Source organism: Xenopus laevis, chromosome 5S, assembly GCF_017654675.1.
Source record: "Xenopus laevis strain J_2021 chromosome 5S, Xenopus_laevis_v10.1, whole genome shotgun sequence".
Classification (NCBI taxonomy): domain Eukaryota; kingdom Metazoa; phylum Chordata; class Amphibia; order Anura; family Pipidae; genus Xenopus; species Xenopus laevis.
In genome coordinates, this window is record NC_054380.1 from 137035988 (window position 1) to 137055781 (window position 19794).

The following is a 19794-nucleotide window of genomic DNA, read 5'->3' on the forward strand; positions in this document are numbered from 1 at the left end:
CAGTGCCCTCCTACAAGATAGAAAAAAAAAAAAAAAACATTGGTTCCAGGGCCCTCCCCTTACAAGTTTTTAAAACAAAAAAAAAAAACAAAACCGTCGGCCTATATTGTATTAAATTAACACATTGGTGGCCCAGGGTTTAGTATAACGTGCATTAGGCTCAGTTTGGCTCTTCGGTGTTGAAGGGGCCTGGCTAAAAAGTGCAGCACAGCCTTTATGCCCGGGCCTGATACAAATGTACCCCCTGATGAGGGCCCAGCTGGAATTTGTGTTAAAGGATAAGTAAAACTTAAAAATAAGTGTAAAATTGATGAGGGGTCTATTCTAAGCACTTCTGCAATGTACATTCATTATTTATTTTCTTTTAATTGCAAGATATTAAGGGATACATGTACTGTTAATATGAATGAATTTTGTTACAACAGCGCCACCTGCTGGTCATTTTCCCACCAGTCTGACCAGCAAGTAGTCAAGGAAGTTGTCAGGAGAAAGAGGCTGATGTTCTTCTGCTTAGGAATAAAATGAGAAACCTTTCTCAGATCTTTCCTAAGCAGAAGAACATCAGCCTCTTTCTTTCTCCTGACAACTTCCTTGACTACTTGCTGGTCAGACTGGTGGGAAACTGACCAGCAGGTGGCGCTGTTGGAACAAAATTCATTCATATTAACAGTACATGTATCCCTTAATATCTTGCAATTAAAAGAAAATAAATAATGAATGTACATTGCAGAAGTGCTTAGAATAGCCCCCTCATCAATTTTATATTCACTTATTTTCAAGGTTTACTTATCCTTTAAATACCTCCTTTTACATAATCCCAAATGAACAAGCTTTTCCCACCGAGGAGATTCTTGCACATCCACCAACGTCCACACCCAGTTTTCTGTTTCCTGCCTTTTTACTTTTATTGTAATGTTTAAACGTTTTAAGGAGAACCTTGACCATAGGAGGCTGTTTTTCAAGAATTTATTTAATAAAAATGAAGCACATTGTATAACAATGTCACAATACAGGTAATTTCCAGCACTCCTACATGTACAGGAGTTGAACTGCTCCTCCCAGCACGTCATTGGCTCCCTCCTATAGGAAACCAGTTTAACCGCAGTCGGGCAAAGCTTGAGCTGGTGATGAGTGGTCCACGTATTTGAACTGAGATGCAGAGAACAAACTGAGAATTTCCCCCGCTGAAGGATGCGTTTTGCTGTCATCAATTTAGTTAAAATATGGACGGATTCGATTCATGGAGAACCGGAGCCGGTAAGTTAGGCTAGGACAGAAGCGATTTCAGCGTGATCCGACGCACTGCGACAAAACGCATGCGAAATTTGAAAATTCAAATATTGAAACTTATCATGTACGGTCTCTTGAGAAAATTTCTAATTGAACTTGTACGATTATAATTCGGCCGAATATGGACCTATTCGACCAAAAACAACTTTGACTTCATTTCGGTTGGTCTTTTTGAATTCAAATTTTGAATTTTTTTTTCATTTCGAAATAGGACCCTTGATAAATATGCCCCTAGACATAAGCTTCCTCGTACTGAAATAAGAATCTTTCTAAATACAATCAAATATTCTGCATTGTTTCTGAAATAATCAAGTTTATCTTCACTATTCCTCTCTCAGCATCTGTTTCTCTTCATTCTCTCTTCATGCAGCAGTTGGGTGTCAGATATTCACTGACAGTTAGACCCAATATATCTTATAGGGAGGCTCCTTTCCTAGCAGATGAAATAGAGCTCACTCAAATAACTGATTCCAGTACAAACAAAATCTAACAAAATAACTGCCTTTTGCACAAATCCTGCATGTAGAGAGACATGATGTCTGGTGAGTTTAATAGTGACCTCTAATACATCTTCTAGGCAAAAGGAGCCCCCCTATAAGATATATTGGATCTAACTGTCAGTGAATATCTGACACCCAACTGCTGCATGAAGACAGAATGAAGAGAAACAGATGCTGAGAGAGGAATAGTGAAGATAAACTTGATTATTTCAGAAACAATGCAGAATATTTAATTGAGTGTATTTATAAAGTTTCTTATTTTAGTATGAGGAAGCGTATATTACATTTCTTTTTCAAGATAGTTCCCCTTTAAGTACAGAACATATTGACAATGGTAAGTATAAACACAGGCTTCACGTACAGTATGTGTGTGTACAGCTCCATAAGAAATAATGTTCCCTATTTTCTCAGCTCCCAGAGCAACTACTAAATCAGGTTACAGCTCATCCTCTGCCTAGAACTGTGGGCTCAGTGATGTTGCTCAACTGCAGATTCTTTGAGTGACTGACCCACAGCTCTCACTAGGATAGCTCTACTATATCAAAAACCAATTTGCTAAAATAACATAATATTGTATTATTAAAAAGCTGGTTGCTGGTACTGCCTATTAAAAGAACCCATATAATAATAGTCATATCTGCACATAAGGCCCATTTCCTGTTACTATACACATTTCCAGTTTGCTTGTGACCTATTCAATCTGTACTATCCAGCCTGCCTCCAGGTTGAACTATAACTCCCATAATCTCATTGGCAGCCAATTGGAAGTGTGGAAGGGCAATAAGTTGTTAATGACAGTCGGTGATTAGGGGGCACACTGTACACTGTGATATGGTGCAGTATGGGATAGAGTCCTACACAGAACCAATTTGTTATACCCGAAGGTGACCCGCACCTGCTTGGACCCACAAGTACCTTATCCGCAACCCGATCCCCATCAAGAAACAGGAAGTGCTGTCTAGGAGTATCTGACGCCTACACGTGTTGCAGTTTCAGCCTGTGTCTGCTGCTATTGTTCACACAAGAACATCAAATAATTATTTAGAGAGCCCCCACCCTGATATCTGTACGGCAACAGGATATTTGCAGATTTGAGTCCTGCAGCGGGCCGGTTACCCGCAAAAGCCGCAGAAGTTTTGGGAGCGGGTATAGAAGCGGGTCGGCAGTTTTCTGGGTTTGTATGTATTCTCAATAGAAAGCTTTACTCCTTTTTTCTGATCAAACCTACTTCCAATGATGTCACTTCCGGTTTTACTCCCTTTTTCTGATCACGCCTACTTCTAATGATGTCACTTCCCGTTTACAACAGCACTTCCTGTTTTACTCCTTTTTTCTGACCACGCCTACTTCTAATGATGTCACTTCCGGTTTACAACAGCACTTCCTGTTTTACTCCTTTTTTCCGGGTCACACCTACTTCTAATGATGTCACTTCCGGTTTACAATGACAACACGTCCTGTTTCTTGATGGTCGGGGATCGGGTTGCGGATAAGGTACTTGTGGGTCCAAGTGGGTAAGTATGCGGGTGGCGGGTCGGGTTCAAGTTTAACAAATTGGTTCCGCACAGGACTCTCACAAGATATTGTCCAGCCGGCGCGATTCATCTCAGAACCTGAAAACCAATAAAACGGCCTCTTGTCTCTCCCAAAACCACCAATGTCGTCCTGATGACAGGCAGTAGCTTGGCAAGTGTCATGAGCTGGGAGAGCCAATCAGGATGGTCAGCGGTTTAGAGAAATAGCCAATAAAATCAACTTAAAATGATCCTTTGGGGGTATGTATGGCGGCTGAGTCCAGATAAAGGTGCATTAAGTGCTATTATCTTTTATACAAAGTTTCCATCATCGGGATCTTATCGATTCAATCCCATGATCCTTTGTATAAATAAAGTCCATTTGGGGGGCAGAACGTTCCCTTTGTGCTTGCACGAGACCCTGCTGTAGTGAGAAGGAGCCCAGCATCCCGGGGAGCAATCACTGGCGACTATGAACCTCCTCGGATACCTGGGACACGGTGCTGAGATACTGCCAGCTGATGGCAGCCAATAGCATCGCACACGACAAGTAAATGGGGGAGAAATGGTTCCGGGAAGCCAATGAGCCGTCGGATAAACTCAGATTCCTGACTGAAGCGATGATGTGTTGGGTGCGGCCCGACGAGGGGTCTGTGAGGGGGATTTTCTGGTAGATCTGCGTATAAAAGAGCAACAATTAACAAGGAATAAAGCAAATTATACAGTAATGAGATTACAGCTGATTACCTTTGGGGAAGATGGCAGTTTAGTTCTGGCACTTACCTCCTCTACATACTGGTACATGATGGCTCTCACTGCCTCTATATTGGTGGCGTCCATCATTAGGGTCACCGCCTGCCCTTTGCGGATCTTTACAACCCCTTTGTACACTTGCTGGTTGTTGTAACATGCGGCCAAAGTGGCAATGGCCATCACCTAAAAGAAGAGGAGAGAACCATTATACCGACCTGAGCACAACTTAAAGGGATACTGTCATGGGAAAAAGTGTTTTTTTTTTTTTTCTCCAAAACACATCAGTTAATAGTGCTGCTCCAGCAGAATTCTGCACTGAAATCCATTTTTCAAAAGAGCAAACAGATTTTTTTATATTTAATTTTGAAATCTGACGGAGCTAGACATATTGTCAGTTTCCCAGCTGCCCCCAGTCATGTGACTTGTGCTCTGATAAACTTCAGTCACTCTTTACTGCTGTACTGCAAGTTGGAGTGATATCACCCCCTCCCTCCCCCCCAGCAGCCTAACAACAGAACAATGGGAAGGTAACCAGATAGCAGCTCCCTAACACAAGATAACAGCTGCCTGGTAGATCTAAGAACAGCACTCAATAGTAAAATCCAGGTCCCACTGAGACACATTCAGTTACATTGAGTAGGAGAAACAACAGCCTGCCAGAAAGCAGTTCCATCCTAAAGTGCTGGCTCTTTCTGAAATCACATGACCAGGCAAAATGAGCTGAGATGCACCTACACACCAATATTACAACTAAATACACTCGCTGGTTCAGGAATGACATTTTATATTGTAGAGTGAATTATTTGCAGTGTAAACAGTGTCATTTAGAAATAAAAACTAGGGATGCACCGAACCCACTTTTTTGGATTCGGACGAACCCTCGAATCCTTTTCAAAAGATTGGGCCAAATACCGAACGGAATCCGAATCCTAATTTGCATATGCAAATTAGGGATGGGAAGGGGGAAACATTTTTTTACTTCCTTGTTTTGTGACAGAGTCACGCGATTTCCCTCCCCGCCCCTAATTTGTATATACATATTTGCTTTGGCCGGGCAGAAGGATTCGGCCAATCGGAATCCTACTGAAAAAGGCCGAATCCTGGATTCGGTGCATCCCTAATAAAAACGACATCATAAAAATCATGACAGAATGCCTTTAATTGTAGGCACAGCGACAGCCACTAGATTTGCAGCCACTGGTGTGAAAACCTTCCTCCAAAAGCTGCTGCACTTCTATAACCCACAAAAGAGTGCCACTACCGGGTGCAAATCTACTAAAGCGCAAATTTCTGCCTGCGAAGGCTTCTCCACACTTTGCACCACTTCACCACCATCACTAAAATGCGAAGTTGCATCTCGGCAGTCGAACGCTGCTGAAGATTCGTTAACGTTAATTCATCAGCGCAAGCATTTCATAACGATCTTTCGCTAACGTTCGTTTCTGCCGAGTAAAACTTCGTTAGTTCACTTATGCTTAGGTCAATTAGAATAGGGCGGGTACATATAGGTCACATATATATACGTCTTTATTAGAGATGTTGGTGCAAATGCTTGAAGTGGCCTCTTATTATTACACATGTCCAAGGAAGCAAAATAAAGACAAAAGAGATCCTCTAACGTCCTAGACATGAGCCCACCCTAAAACTAATGTGGCATGCCTCTCAAATGGTTAAAAAGCTTTTATATAGTTACAACTTTTAAAGACAATCCCACTTTAAAATATGAAAAAACGCCAAGGTTTTTTATCATTTTTATGACTATTTTCATCATACAGGATATGATGTCACTGATATAATTGAGGAGGATGTAACTTCATCGTATCAGTCCGCCAGGTCTAAGCTGGTGAAGGAAACTTTGGCGAAAGAGGTAACGAAATGGAAAATTCACACTTTAATGAATTTGCAACAATCGTTCGCCTGAGCGAAAATTCAGCTGGCAATAGGGCGCAAAACTACACTGGCTACGGTCTCTTTCGCTATCGAATTCACACTTTAGTGAATTTGCGGATTAACAATCGTTTACCTGAACGAAAATTCGCCTAGCGAAAGGGTGCAAAATACACTGGCGACGATCTCTTTCGCTATTGAATTGTCCTCTTCGCCGGTTAGTAAATTGGCGATATCCATGCGGATGAGATTTCTGGTGAATTTTTACGGTCACTGCTCCCATTAGTAAATCTGCCCCAGGGAGTATAGTCCTGCGTAAAACCAATTTTTAAGACTCGGACCTGACCGAGCCCGCAGCCTGCGACCCACTTTAATCCGCTACCCAACCCAGACCCGCAACTGCCTTATCCGCAACCCGACTTGCAACCCGCCGACCACCATCAAACAGGAAGTGACATCATCAAAAGTGGGCTGGGACAGAAACAAGTTTCGTAAAACTTTAAAAAGAGTAAAATATAGACAAGATCAGACATTTAGATGAGACCCGCAACCTGACCCGCAGATCCGCGAGTATACCCCCACCTGAAAATCCTCCCCTCATTCTGCAGGGTGCCCACTTTTTTTGCGGGTAACCCGTGGGTACCTGACCCGCTGTAGGGAGTGCTTGGCTCGCCCACAAATACTAATATGGTGTTCAATTCTGGGCATGTCAGTATGGTGCATCATAGTAAATACAGGGTCATCTTGGTGCCATTCATGTGAGCAGTAGAAAGCTGGCAACCCCAGGAGAAAGATGAAGAAGGAACAACATGGCTGCTTGTAGAGAAGCAAAATGGCCCCCTGCCTGGAAGGGAAAAGTTCTCTCACCTGTGGAATTGCGCAGAAGTTGAAGACGCTCTGGTTCTTTAGCCGGGACAGATAAGTGAGGACGTCGGGGACATGATGTAATGCGTTGGTGATGAGCTCATTCATACAATGCACCGCTGGGATAATCTTCTCCGGGTTTGCCAAATCCGACAGCTTCTTCCCATACTTGCCCCAAACCTGGAACACGTAAAACAAACGGTTGATACACAAACGTCTTCACAAAGTCCTGGTTTAAAGGGATTCTGTCATGATTTTTATGGTGTATTTTTTATTTCTAAATGACACAGTTTACACTGCAAATAATTCACTGTACAATATAAAATGTCATTCCTGAACCAGCAAGTGTATTTAGTTGTAATATTGGTGTGTAGGTGCATCTCAGCTCATTTTGCCTGGTCATGTGATTTCAGAAAGAGCCAGCACTTTAGGATGGAACTGCTTTCTGGCAGGCTGTTGTTTCTCCTACTCAATGTTACTGAATGTGTCTCAGTGGGACCTGGATTTTACTATTGAGTGCTGTTCTTAGATCTACCAGGCAGCTGTTATCTTGTGTTAGGGAGCTGCTATCTGGTTACCTTCCCATTGTTCTTTTGTTTGGCTGCTGGGGGAAAAGGGAGGGGGTGATATCACTCCAACTTGCAGTACAGCAGTAAATAGTGACTGAAGTTTATCAGTCACATGACTGGGGGCAGCTGGGAAATTGACAATATGTCTAGCCCCATGTCAGATTTCAAAATTAAATATAAAAAAAATGCTCTTTTGAGAAATGTATTTCAGTGCAGGATTCAGCTGGGGCAGCACTATTAACTGATGTGTTCCTTTACGGCAAAAAGGCTGAAGCCACAAGCAGATTCAGAAACAGAAGAAGAAACACAATTACATTTACCTCTAAATATTTGCCTTTAAGGTTAGAACAGAAATGTCCCCCCCCAGCACATCAATCAGACTACAGGGGAGGGGTATGGATAAAAGTACAACAGACATATGATATTGCATTACAATTACTAGATATTCCCATAAATACAACTTGCAGCACTTCAGTCGATGGGGGAGGGGAGTCTCAGGGCTAATGTAGCCACTTGCCTCTTTGGGCCAGAACTCTCGGCCTTCCGTCTGGTCCTCCAGGTAGTCTCGGATGATGTTGGTTTTCTGCAGGAACAGTCCCATGGAATTAGAGAGCTGGGTATCCAGTCCCACGATGGGATCTTCCAGTTCGGAGGCAGAAAACAGACGAGACAATCCGATGCCGACAAGTCCAGCGACGTAGTGACAGTACTGCCAGGGGAAAGAACCAAAATTATTTACAAAAAAAAAACAATTTCTAGATTTCTAAATAGCAGTTGGACAGGACTAGGGTTGCCAGTTTTCATTATGTTATAGAATGGACAATTCTAAGCAACTTTTCAATTGGTCTTCATTATTTATTTTTTATAGTTTTATAATTATTTGCCTTTTTCTTCTGACTCTCTGCAGGTTTCTAATGGGCGTCGCCGACCCCTTCTAAAAAATCAAACGACCTCTCCTATTCATATTCCTGTCTCTTATTCAAATCAATGCATGGTTGCTAGGGGAATTTGGGCCCTAGCTACCAGATTGCTTAAAGTGCAAATTGAAGAGCTGCTGAATAAAAATCTAAATAACTCAAAAACCTTAAATAATAAAAAATGAAAACCGATTGTTTCAGACAATCCCTCTCTATATCGTACGAAACGTTATCCCAAAGGCGAACAACCCCCTCAATGAATGAGAAAATATCAACAATTTGAGTGAATATATTATATAAAGGGAAAGTAAAGCCTCCCAGCCATTTTTGTAGTTTTAGCAGCACTGCGACACTTGAGCTAAGAAATAAAACATATCCTATATACTAACCGAAGGCCTATCTATGTCCCGAGTGGAGGGGAGGCAGATGCGCACGCAACTTCGGTTAGGATCTATGAGATGCGCGCGCAACTTCAGCCGAAAGACATAGATGCGGCCTTCGATTAGCAGATGTGCTGGAAGGTTAGGATCAGAACAGGTTAGGATCGGGGAGGCAGATGCGCTGGAAGGTTAGGATCTAGGGAGGCAGATGCGCTCACCGTCTCCTTCTGCCTCCCGCCGCCTCTTCTTTCCTGCTCACTCAGGCGGCGACCGCTGGAAGGTTAGGATCTAGGGAGGCAGATGCGCTCACCGTCACACTAGGGGAACCGGTTGCGTACCTGCACGAAAGTCTGTATAAGCGTCGGCCATCTTGCTACTCCTCTGCGACTTTGTCATCCGCCCACTGCCAAATCCGCCCACTAAAGTCTGTATAAGCGTCGGCCATCTTGCTACTCCTCTGCGAGTTTGTCATCCGCCCACTAAAGTCTGTATAAGCATCGGCCATCTTGCTACTCCTTTGCAAGTTTGTCTAATGGCGGCGCTAGCGTCACTCTAGGAGGGGAACCGGTTGCGTACCTGCACGAAAGTCTGTATAAGCGTCGGCCATCTTGCTACTCCTCTGCGACTTTGTCATCCGCCCACTGCCAAATCCGCCCACTAAAGTCTGTATAAGCGTCGGCCATCTTGCTACTCCTCTGCGAGTTTGTCATCCGCCCACTAAAGTCTGTATAAGCGTCGGCCATCTTGCTACTCCTTTGCAAGTTTGTCTAATGACGGCGCTAGCGTCACTCTAGGAGGGGAACCGGTTGCGTACCTGCGTGGGTGGCCATTTTTAGCAAAACGGGCTATATTATCTCCAAAAAATATTGATGTTGACATGATAAACAACCAAGTGATTGCATTACTTCCTGGACAAAGCTGTGTCTTTCTGAGTACTGACTGTATTGATTCTGAAGACGAAAGTGAGAAACTTAACTTCCCATTAGAATATTTAAACACTATCAACAATGCTGGATTACCACAACACAATCTTATACTCAAAGTAGGAACAATAGTCATGCTGTTAAGAAACCTTAAGGGTAGGGGCACACGGCGCGATTTCGCCGCGATTCTGCGCTAAGCGAGTTGTCGCTGCGTTTTTTAAGCCGAAATAGCTTTGCTAACTTTGGCGCTGGCGTCAATGCAAATCGCGGCGAAATCGCTGCGCTAATTCACACGCGGCGATTCGTTTTCTATTGTCGTCCGAAGTTGCCTCGCTGAGCGTTTCCGGGCGACAGTAGAAAAAGAATCGCCGCGTGTGAATTAGCGCAGCGATTTCGCCGCGATTTGCATTGACGCCAGCCGCCAAAGTTAGCAAAGCTATTTCGGCTTAAAAAACGCAGCGACAACTCGCCCAGCGCAGAATCGCGGCGAAATCGCGCCGTGTGCCCCTACCCTAACACTAAGCAAGGTTTATGTAACGGTACACGGTTGGTTGTGAAGAGCATGAGACAAAATGTTATCAAGGCAGAAGTGCTTACAGGATCCCATAGCGGTGATACTGTTTTGATTCCCAGAATTGACCTTACCAGTTCTGACCAGGAATTACCTTTTAAACTTAAACGACGACAATTCCCCATTAAGGCTGCATTTGCCATGACAATCAACAAATCACAAGGACAAACATTGGATAAAGTCGGCATTTACCTATCTGAGCCTGTGTTTGGTCATGGTCAACTTTATGTTGCATTTTCAAGAGTGCAGCGTTCATCTGATGTTAAAGTCAAGATTTTAAGTACAGCTCACCAGGGAGAACTCATTCAAGGACAGGAGAACATTTTCACAAAAAATGTTGTTTATAAAGAAATTTTTCAGTAACACTTTACTACCAATAAACTCAAAATTTAAGAATTCTAATAGCAGATAGGTAATAACAAGCAATAGGCACAGATTCACTCTACATCCCCACAAATTAGCGTCGCCAGTTGCTGCCTGGGGATGCCGAGTGAATCAGCACCCATCGCATTTTGCTGCCTCACTGTTGTTACCATTCTTTCATTAACGATTCTTTAGAGAATCGGGGGTTTACTGGTTTCTGAGATAAGAAATAGCATTTCTTGTATTTAGACCCTTATATCTTGTTACAGAACTGGAATTACACAAACATGTAGGCAGATGTAGAAAGCCCAGAAAAAAATGATGTATAATTTTCCTACGTAAAATACGGTCATATGAAAAAGTTTGGGAACCCCTCTTAATTCTTTGGAGTTTTGTTTCTCATTGGCTGAGCTTTCAAAGTAGCAACTTCCATTTAATATATAACTTGCCTTATGGGAACAGAAGTATTTCAGCAGTGACATAAAGTTTATTGGATTAACAGAAAATATGCAATATACATCATAACAAAATTAGACAGGTGCATAAATTTGGGCACCCCAACAGAGATATTACATCAATACTTAGTTACAAATGTAACAGCCTCTAGACGCCTCCTATAGCCTTTGATGAGTGTCTGGATTCTGGATGTGGCTATTTGTGACCATTGGTCCATACAAAATCTCTCCAGTTCAGTTAAATTTGATGGCTGCCGAGCATGGACAGTCTGCTTCAAATCATCCCATAGATTTTCCATGATATCCAAGTCGGGGGACTCCAGAATATTGTACTTGTCCCTCTGCATAAATGTCTTTGTAGATTTCCAAGTGAGTTTAGGGTCATTGTCTTGTTGGAATATCCGACCCCTGCAGCGGAACTTCAACTTTGTGACTGATGCTTGAACATTATCCTGAAGAATTTGTTGATATTGGGTTGAATTCATCCGACCCTCGACTTTAACAAAGGCCCCAGTAGTCCCTGAACTAGTCACACAGCCCCTGAACTAGCCACACAGCCCCTGAACTAGCCACACAGCCCCACAGCATGATGGGACCTCCACCAAATGTGACAGTCGGTAGCAGGTGTTTTTCTTGGAATGCCGTGTTCTTCTTCCGCCATGCAAAGCGCTTTTTGTTATGACCAAATAACTCAATTTGTGTCTCATCAGTCCAAAGCACTTTGTTCCAAAATGCCTGTGTCTTGTCTAAATGAGCTTTTCCATACAACAAGCGAGTGTGTTTGTGTGAGTGCAGAAAGGGCTTCTCATCCCCCTGCCATACACATGTTCTTTGTGCAAATTGTGCTGAATTGTAGAACGATGTACAGATACACCTGCATCTGCAGCAAGATCTTCTTGCAGGTCTTTGGAGATGATCTTTGGCTTGTCTGTAACATTCTCACAATCCTCCGCATATGTCACTCCTGTATTTTTCTTGGCCTGTCAGACCTGGGTTTTACAGCAACTGTGCCTGTGGCCTTCCATTTCCTCATTCCATTCCTTACAGTTGAAACTGACAGTTTAAACCTCTGAGATCGTTTTTTGTAGCCTTCCCCTAAACCATGATACTGAACAATCTTTGTTTTCAGATCTTTTGAGAGTTGCTTTGAGGATCCCATGCTGTCACTCTTCAGAGGAGAGTCAAACAGAAGCACAACTTGCAATTGGTCACCTTAAATACCTTTTCTCATGACTGGACACACCTGCCTATGAAGTTCAAGGCTTAATGAGCTAATCCAACCAATTTGGTGTTGCCAGTAATCAGTATTGAGCAGTTACATGCATTCAAATTAGCCAAATTACAAGGGTACCCAAATTTTTACACAGCCAGTTTTTCACATTTGATTTAATTTCATACAACTGAATACTGCTTCACTAAACATCTTTGTTCAGAAAACACCCCAGTACTCAGATGTTCCTGGGAAATGAAAGACATACCACTGTTATCTTTTTTTGGAGCAAATTATTCTGCAGGCTGAGAGGGGTTCCCAAACTTTTTCATATGACTGTAACCCCCCTCCCCCAAAAATTCCAATTTGATGTCTGACTGACAGGTGTAGTAAGAGACAAATTCAGAAAAAAATGTCTTTTAAAATGTCGTGCGAAAGACAAATTCACAAAAGCGGAGATAGAAATTTGTGAATTTGGTTGGAAATCGGACATTTTTATCTCCACTTTTATTTAGTCTCATAATCAGAACTTTTGCGAATCCCCCCCCCCCTAAATGTTTAGGTTTGCTCCGTAGCTGGAGAAAAACGGGTCGCACCCCCCCTGTGAAAAGCAGACATTTCCAAAGAAACCGTACCTGGTCCCATTCCTGCAGGGTCTGGACCTTCTTTTCCAAATATTCAGCCATTCCGACTCCCATCTTGTGACAGATATCGGCAATGACTTCCTGGTAAATCACTGCCAGTTTCCTGAATTCCAGGGAAATCTAGAAGCAGACGCACAAAGACGCATCATTAGTCTAGAGATGGGCAAAGATTTATGTATTGGGGTTACTGCATGGGACACACAGCAGATCTATGGCAGTGACTGAGCCCATCATTCCAGGGAATATTTAGGACTATTTTTACTTAAACATATCGATAACCTTGGAAAAGGCCCAATTGCCTCATCTTAAAGGAGAAGGAAAGGCAAAAAGTAAGTAAGCTTTATCAGAAAGGTCTATATAAATACACCAGTAAACCCTCAAAGTAATGCTGCTCTGAGTCCTCTGTCAAAAGAAACAGCACATTTCTTTCCTTCTATTGTGTACTCATGGGCTTCTGTATCAGACTTCCTGTTTTCAGCTTAAACCTCCAGGGCTAGGGCTTGAGCATGCTCAGTTTGTTCCTCCCCCCCCTCCCTGCTGTAATCTGAGCCCAGAGCTATGAGTGAGCAGGGAGAGACTCAGGCAGGAAGTGATGTCACAGCAAGCTAATATGGCAGTTGCTATCCTGTACAAACAAAGAGGTTCTAGAGCTGTTTACTCAGGTATGGTAAAGTATTCTGCAGAATAAATGTAGTGTTATAGCTGGCACTATTGTGGCTAATCTATTGGCAATAAAATGCCTCTGTAGCTTTCTGTCTCCTTTAGGAAGACACACATAATGACTGCTGTTCTATGACTCTCCGGGGGAAGTCCATACAGCAGAACAGTGTAACTGAAGGACGACTGCATTTTAGGATAAATCCCTTGTTTTTTCAGAGCATTTGTGGGAGAAGAGCAAGCTATTTAAAGGAGGACTAAACCCTAAAAATGAATGTGGCTAAAACTGCCATGTTTTATATAGTGAACTTATTGCACGAGGCTAAAGTTTCAGCTTGTCAATAGCAGCAATGATCCAGGACTTCAAACTTGTCACAGGGGGTCACCATCTTGGAAAGTGTCTGTGACACTCACATGCTCAGTGGGCTCTGATTGGCTGTTGAGAAGCTAAGCTTAGGGCTCGTCACTAATTATCCAGCAGAAAATGAGCTTCCCTGGCTGTAATATGAGCTGATGCTACAGGTTTGCTGATTATTCAATTCTGATGCTAATTGCACTGGTTTCTGTGCTGCCATGTAGTAATTATGTGTATTAATTACTAATCAGCCTTATATTGTGACATTTCTATTCTATGTGTACTGTATATTGTGAGTGGGTCCCTAAGCTCAGTAAGTGACAGCAGCACAGAGCATGTGCAGTGAATCAGCAGAAAAGAAGATGGGGAGCTACTGGGGCATCTTTGGAGACACAGATCTTTACTGCTAAAGGGCTGTGGTTCCTTGTGTGTGTGATTATGAATAAGACACAGAATATCCCGTGCAGGTTCAGTACCGTGGGGAAATCCTCCAGCACCTGCTTGTCCTTCTCTTTACTGTCCATGTACCTCCAGTCGGCCTGGTACAGGTAGGTGTGAAAGTCGTGCAACATGGGGGTCTTTGTCTCCAGAGCGATGGTCATGTCGTCCTCCACCGTATCCAGAGCCCTCAGCACCAGGTAGAATATACACACCGCGTGCCTGGCACAGACAAACACACCCAGGTTACACAACATGGTTACGCTAGTAGATAAGTAGTTGGGCATAGATTTTAGTTGGGCAATATATATATATATATATATAGAATGATAACTCATGGCATTATGGGTAATGGCAATTTCACCATAACAAGACACACGCCTCTTCTCCCCCGTGTCCTTATAGACACAGTTATGTGCCAAGCTCAACGTTGACTCGGGAGGATTGGGCATATTCATGGCTTTTGTGTGTTATATACTGATGAACATGCTCTGGCCTATAGGAGTGAGTGATGGGCCAAAAGAGCAGATGCTGGTTGGTCAGAGCAGAGTAGGAATTGGCCAGTAAATGGCTTCTGTGTTTAAAGGGGAACGTCTCTTTCTCACTGGCGCTTCTCATTTGCTCCTGGTTGGGGAACATTCAGCTGGCAGTAAGTCAGGGATGGTGTCACATCATTGGCTAAACATTCTGATTCCCTAAAGTAGATTTTCTGGGTCTTTAACTCCCCACTCAAAGGCTCCCTTTGGCAGGTTCCATCAAGACTCATTTCGGGGCACAGCTGGAACATGCCATACATTTCCCAAGGACTAACGGCAGGTCTAACGGCAGGACTAACGGCAGGACTAACGGCGGGTCTTACAGCGGGACTAACAGCGTGACTAACAGCAGGTCTAACGGCAGGACTAACAGCAGGACTAACAGTAGAGTTATTAGTATGAGAGTTATTAGTATGAGATCTGAATATAAGTTGCTTGTGCCAAGTTTCTCCCGGGTGGCACAGAATAAATAGTGACATCTTGAAATTTCCCGCACTCCACCTATACAGCGTGTCAGGCACTTGGCTGTATAAATAAACATGGGGCCATATTATAGGTGTTAGTGTTTGGGGTGTGCAGTGGCAATGATTAACCTAACGACAATAATACACCCAGCCAGCAGCTCAGGAGCACAGAGGAGCAATTCTGTATAGAGTCCAGGGAACACAGGGATCAGGCACATAGTGGTGTATATGAAGAGGGTGCCTTGCTACAGGACCTCAGGGTAGTACAGGTGGGTATCAGGCACATAGTGGGGAGCACCCCATGGCAGTACAATCAGCTCTCTGTTGAAATGGGCTGTGTATGTTTTGCTACAGTTTTTGGTGAGCAACAACTCCCATCACCCTTAGTAACGAGTATTTTCCAGACCATAAAACTCACCGCAACTCCCCATCCAGCGCTTGTATAACAGCGGCGAAACTCCTGCTGGTCTCATTGAGGTATCGGTAGCAGGTCTGCAGGCTGTCGCTCATGGAGTCCTGTTGGAGGAAATAGACGGGATGAACCCTGCACACTGCCTGACTCTGGGGGGCAAAGCATATCTGCACCGTGCGGCCTTCCTTTAGGCCCCTGTCCTGTAGCCGACTGGCAGTCAGTAGCGAACGCTGGCCACAAGGCTTCTGAGCTGGGCCCAGAGAGAGAGTCCGCTTGAACAGGGAGACGGCAGTTTTGCAATTCACGCTGGCCATCGGCCAAACTCCACGGAAATTTCCCCAGTGCTGGGAACTTAAAGTAATTGAGCTCGGGGCCTGGGGGCAAGGGCTCGGCAGTTAGGGAGGGGGGCACAAGAGGTGCCCATAGTCACTGTTATTGCAACTGGCAGCGAGGGCTTCTCACAACACAAACTGCGGCTTCTCACAACACAAACTGCCAACACGCCCACCCACCCCCCTGCACTGCAATGTTTTCATGCCTTACCCAGAGTGGGCAGGGGCAGCCTCCGAGAAACTTTAACTCTTTGCACTCCAGACTGACAGTTAGGAAGGCAGACAAGAAACTGCATGTGTAACAAAGGGGCAGGGTAAAATCCTCAACTGTCAATACAGGGGCAGTCCCAGCACATGCACTTAACACACTCACCCAAGGTTATGTGAAGGTGCAGCAGGACACTAACACGGGGCACTAACACTAGCACGGGGCACTAGTAGGGGGTCACCATTTTAGGTTAACTTTTAGTATGTTATACAGTGTCCAATTCTTAAAAACTTTCCAATTGGTCTTTATTATTTTTTTTTAATTATTTGCCTTCTTCTTCGGACTCTTTCCAATTTTTCAATAGTGGTCACTTAAAAAAACAGATGCTCTATAAGGCTACAAATGTATTGTTATTGCAACTTTTTGCTAATCAACTTTCTATTTAGACCCTCTCCTATTCGTATTCCATTAGTCTCTTATTCAAATCAGTGCATGGTTGCTAGGGGTAATATAGACCCTAGCAACCAGATGGATGAAATTGAAAACTGGGGGCTGCTGAATAAAAAGCTCAAAAACCACAAATAATAAATAAAATGAAAACCAATTGCAAATGGTCTCAGAATCTCACTCTCTACATCCTACTAACAGTTAACTCAAAGGTGGAGAACCGGTTTAACCAGACACAGGCAACCTGCTGCTGGAATAAAGACTGAAGCAGGGCCACAGTTATGGGCTCTAAGCACAAGCACTGCTACAATAGGACACCAGAGGGGGGCCCAGAGCAGTGGTGGGATCTGGGCAAACACAAAGCTGATTGGTTGACATGTGCTTTCTCATTGGGTTAAAGGCAAAATTAGGTCCATGGTCAACAGGATTTCCCTCCAGCCCGATCAGATATTGATGAGAAAGTGACAGTTTTAGGCCCAAACACCGAACTTGTTACATGTCCTGTATCTTATTGAGACAATGAATAAAGTATATGGATCCCCAGTGGTCTTTGTTACAACATTCCCATCTATGGTTCCCCGCCCTCCCTTACACCCAAAAGAATGAGAATTTTAATCAGTACTGTGACAATACAAACAAATGAATGTATGTACGTGTAATTCATGCAACAGTACCCCCTCCCTGCATGCTCCCTGTAGAACTGACAGTTTCCCCCCAGCATGCCCTCCTGTAGAACTGACTGTACTCCCAGCATGCCCTCCTGTAGAACTGACTGTACTCCCAGCATGCCCTCCTGTAGAACTGACTGTACTCCCAGCATGCCCTCCTGTAGAACTGACCGTTTCCCCCCAGCATGCCCTCCTGTAGAACTGACTGTACTCCCAGCATGCCCTCCTGTAGAACTGACTGCACTCCCAGCATGCCCTCCTGTAGAACTGACTGTACTCCCAGCATGCCCTCCTGTAGAACTGACTGTACTCCCAGCATGCCCTCCTGAATGACAGAACTGACTGTACTCCCAGCATGCCCTCCTGTAGAACTGACTGTACTCCCAGCATGCCCTCCTGTAGAACTGACTGTACTCCCAGCATGCCCTCCTGTAGGACTGACTGTACTCCCAGCATGCCCTCCTGTAGAACTGACTGTACTCCCAGCATGCCCTCCTGTAGAACTGACTGTACTCCCAGCATGCCCTCCTGTAGAACTGACCGTTTCCCCCCAGCATGCCCTCCTGTAGAACTGACTGTACTCCCAGCATGCCCTCCTGTAGAACTGACTGCACTCCCAGCATGCCCTCCTGTAGAACTGACTGTACTCCCAGCATGCCCTCCTGTAGAACTGACTGTACTCCCAGCATGCCCTCCTGAATGACAGAACTGACTGTACTCCCAGCATGCCCTCCTGTAGAACTGACTGTACTCCCAGCATGCCCTCCTGAATGACAGAACTGACTGTACTCCCAGCATGCCCTCCTGAATGACAGAACTGACTGTACTCCCAGCATGCCCTCCTGTAGAACTGACTGTTCTCCCAGCATGCCCTCCTGTAGAACTGACTGTACTCCCAGCATGCCCTCCTGTAGAACTGACCGTTTCCCCCCAGCATGCCCTCCTGTAGAACTGACTGTACTCCCAGCATGCCCTCCTGTAGAACTGACTGTACTCCCAGCATGCCCTCCTGAATGACAGAACTGACTGTACTCCCAGCATGCCCTCCTGAATGACAGAACTGACTGCACTCCCAGCATGCCCTCCTGTAGAACTGACTGTTCTCCCAGCATGCCCTCCTGTAGAACTGACTGCACTCCCAGCATACCCTCCTGTAGAACTGACTGCACTCCCAGCATGCCCTCCTGTAGAACTGACTGTACTCCCAGCATGCCCTCCTGTAGAACTGACTGTACTCCCAGCATGCCCCCCTGTAGAACTGACTGTACTCCCAGCATGCCCTCCAGTAGAACTGACTGTACTCCCAGCATACCCTCCTGTAGAACTGACTGCACTCCCAGCATGCCCTCCTGTAGAACTGACTGCACTCCCAGCATGCCCTCCTGTAGAACTGACTGTACTCCCAGCATGCCCTCCTGTAGAACTGACTGTACTCCCAGCATGCCCTCCTGTAGAACTGACTGCACTCCCAGCATGCCCCCCTGTAGAACTGACTGTACTCCCAGCATGCCCTCCAGTAGAACTGACTGTACTCCCAGCATGCCCTCCTGTAGAACTGACTGTACTCCCAGCATGCCCTCCTGTAGAACTGACTGCACTCCCAGCATGCCCCCCTGTAGAACTGACTGCACTCCCAGCATGCCCTCCTGTAGAACTGACTGCACTCCCAGCATGCCCTCCTGTAGAACTGACTGCACTCCCAGCATGCCCTCCTGTAGAACTGACTGTACTCCCAGCATGCCCTCCTGTAGAACTGACTGTACTCCCAGCATGCCCCCCTGTAGAACTGACTGTACTCCCAGCATGCCCTCCAGTAGAACTGACTGTACTCCCAGCATGGCCTCCTGTAGAACTGACTGTACTCCCAGCATGCCCTCCTGTAGAACTGACTGTACTCCCAGCATGCCCTCCTGTAGAACTGACTGTACTCCCAGCATGCCCCCCTGTAGAACTGACTGTACTCCCAGCATGCCCTCCAGTAGAACTGACTGTACTCCCAGCATGGCCTCCTGAGTGACAGAACTGACAGGAAGCTAGGACTGCAGACTCACCGGGTCCAGTGTGGGTAGCACAGCCCTGCAGCCTCCCATCTTGAACTTGAAGAGATTGTATATCTCCTCCGGGTGCCCGAGAGACCTGAGTATGTCCATAGCTGTTCGCAGAGTAACCGGCTACACACCTCTATGTAATCCTATAGCCTCTGATACCGCATCCATCAGTACCGCTATGCTTAGAACGCACCGCCCAATTCCACAACCATAGCCAATCACAGCACACGTTACGCCTATTTTCCCGCAGAGACCAGTAATCTCATGGTACTGTGGTGGACTGACCTTTCCTATTGGCTAGCTAGCTGTCGGACCAGCGCAAGCCAACCAATAAGGGGAGACCTGTTGCTGGGGTGAAGTATGGAGCTCCGCGCCTGTTGGTTGCTGAT

General features: G+C 45.0%; 1 protein-coding gene across 2 annotated transcripts; it reads right to left on the reverse strand.

Annotated features, from left to right (window-relative positions):
* Window positions 1-3277: 3277 nt before the first annotated feature.
* On the reverse strand, window positions 3278-19586 carry fdft1.S (farnesyl-diphosphate farnesyltransferase 1 S homeolog). 2 transcript variants are annotated; one of them, XM_018266012.2, is made up of 8 exons: window positions 19409-19586; window positions 15709-15806; window positions 14329-14512; window positions 12832-12960; window positions 7895-8086; window positions 6812-6988; window positions 4088-4240; window positions 3278-3980 (listed from the first exon to the last, which is right to left on the reverse strand). In XM_018266012.2, exons 1-8 carry the CDS (start codon window positions 19505-19507, stop codon window positions 3765-3767), a joined length of 1248 nt encoding a protein of 415 aa, XP_018121501.1. In that variant the 5' UTR covers window positions 19508-19586; the 3' UTR covers window positions 3278-3764. The 2 variants fall into 2 exon arrangements, with proteins under 2 accessions (XP_018121501.1, XP_041421032.1); XM_041565098.1 differs by lacking the exon at window positions 19409-19586 and having other exon boundaries at window positions 15709-16219.
* Window positions 19587-19794: the final 208 nt, after the last annotated feature.

What these genes read in the sequence shown, in the direction of transcription:
- fdft1.S (XM_041565098.1), bottom strand. Translation starts at nt 16,016, where the DNA reads ATGGCCAGCGTGAATTGCAAAACTGCCGTCTCCCTGTTCAAGCGGACT. An exon ending in ACTTCTGCGCAATTCCACAG is followed by an intron (nt 4,241 to 6,811) that starts GTGAGAGAACTT and finishes CTCTTCTTTTAG; the next exon opens with GTGATGGCCATTGCCACTTT. An exon ending in TGTACCAGTATGTAGAGGAG is followed by an intron (nt 3,981 to 4,087) that starts GTAAGTGCCAGA and finishes TTTTATACGCAG; the next exon opens with ATCTACCAGAAAATCCCCCT.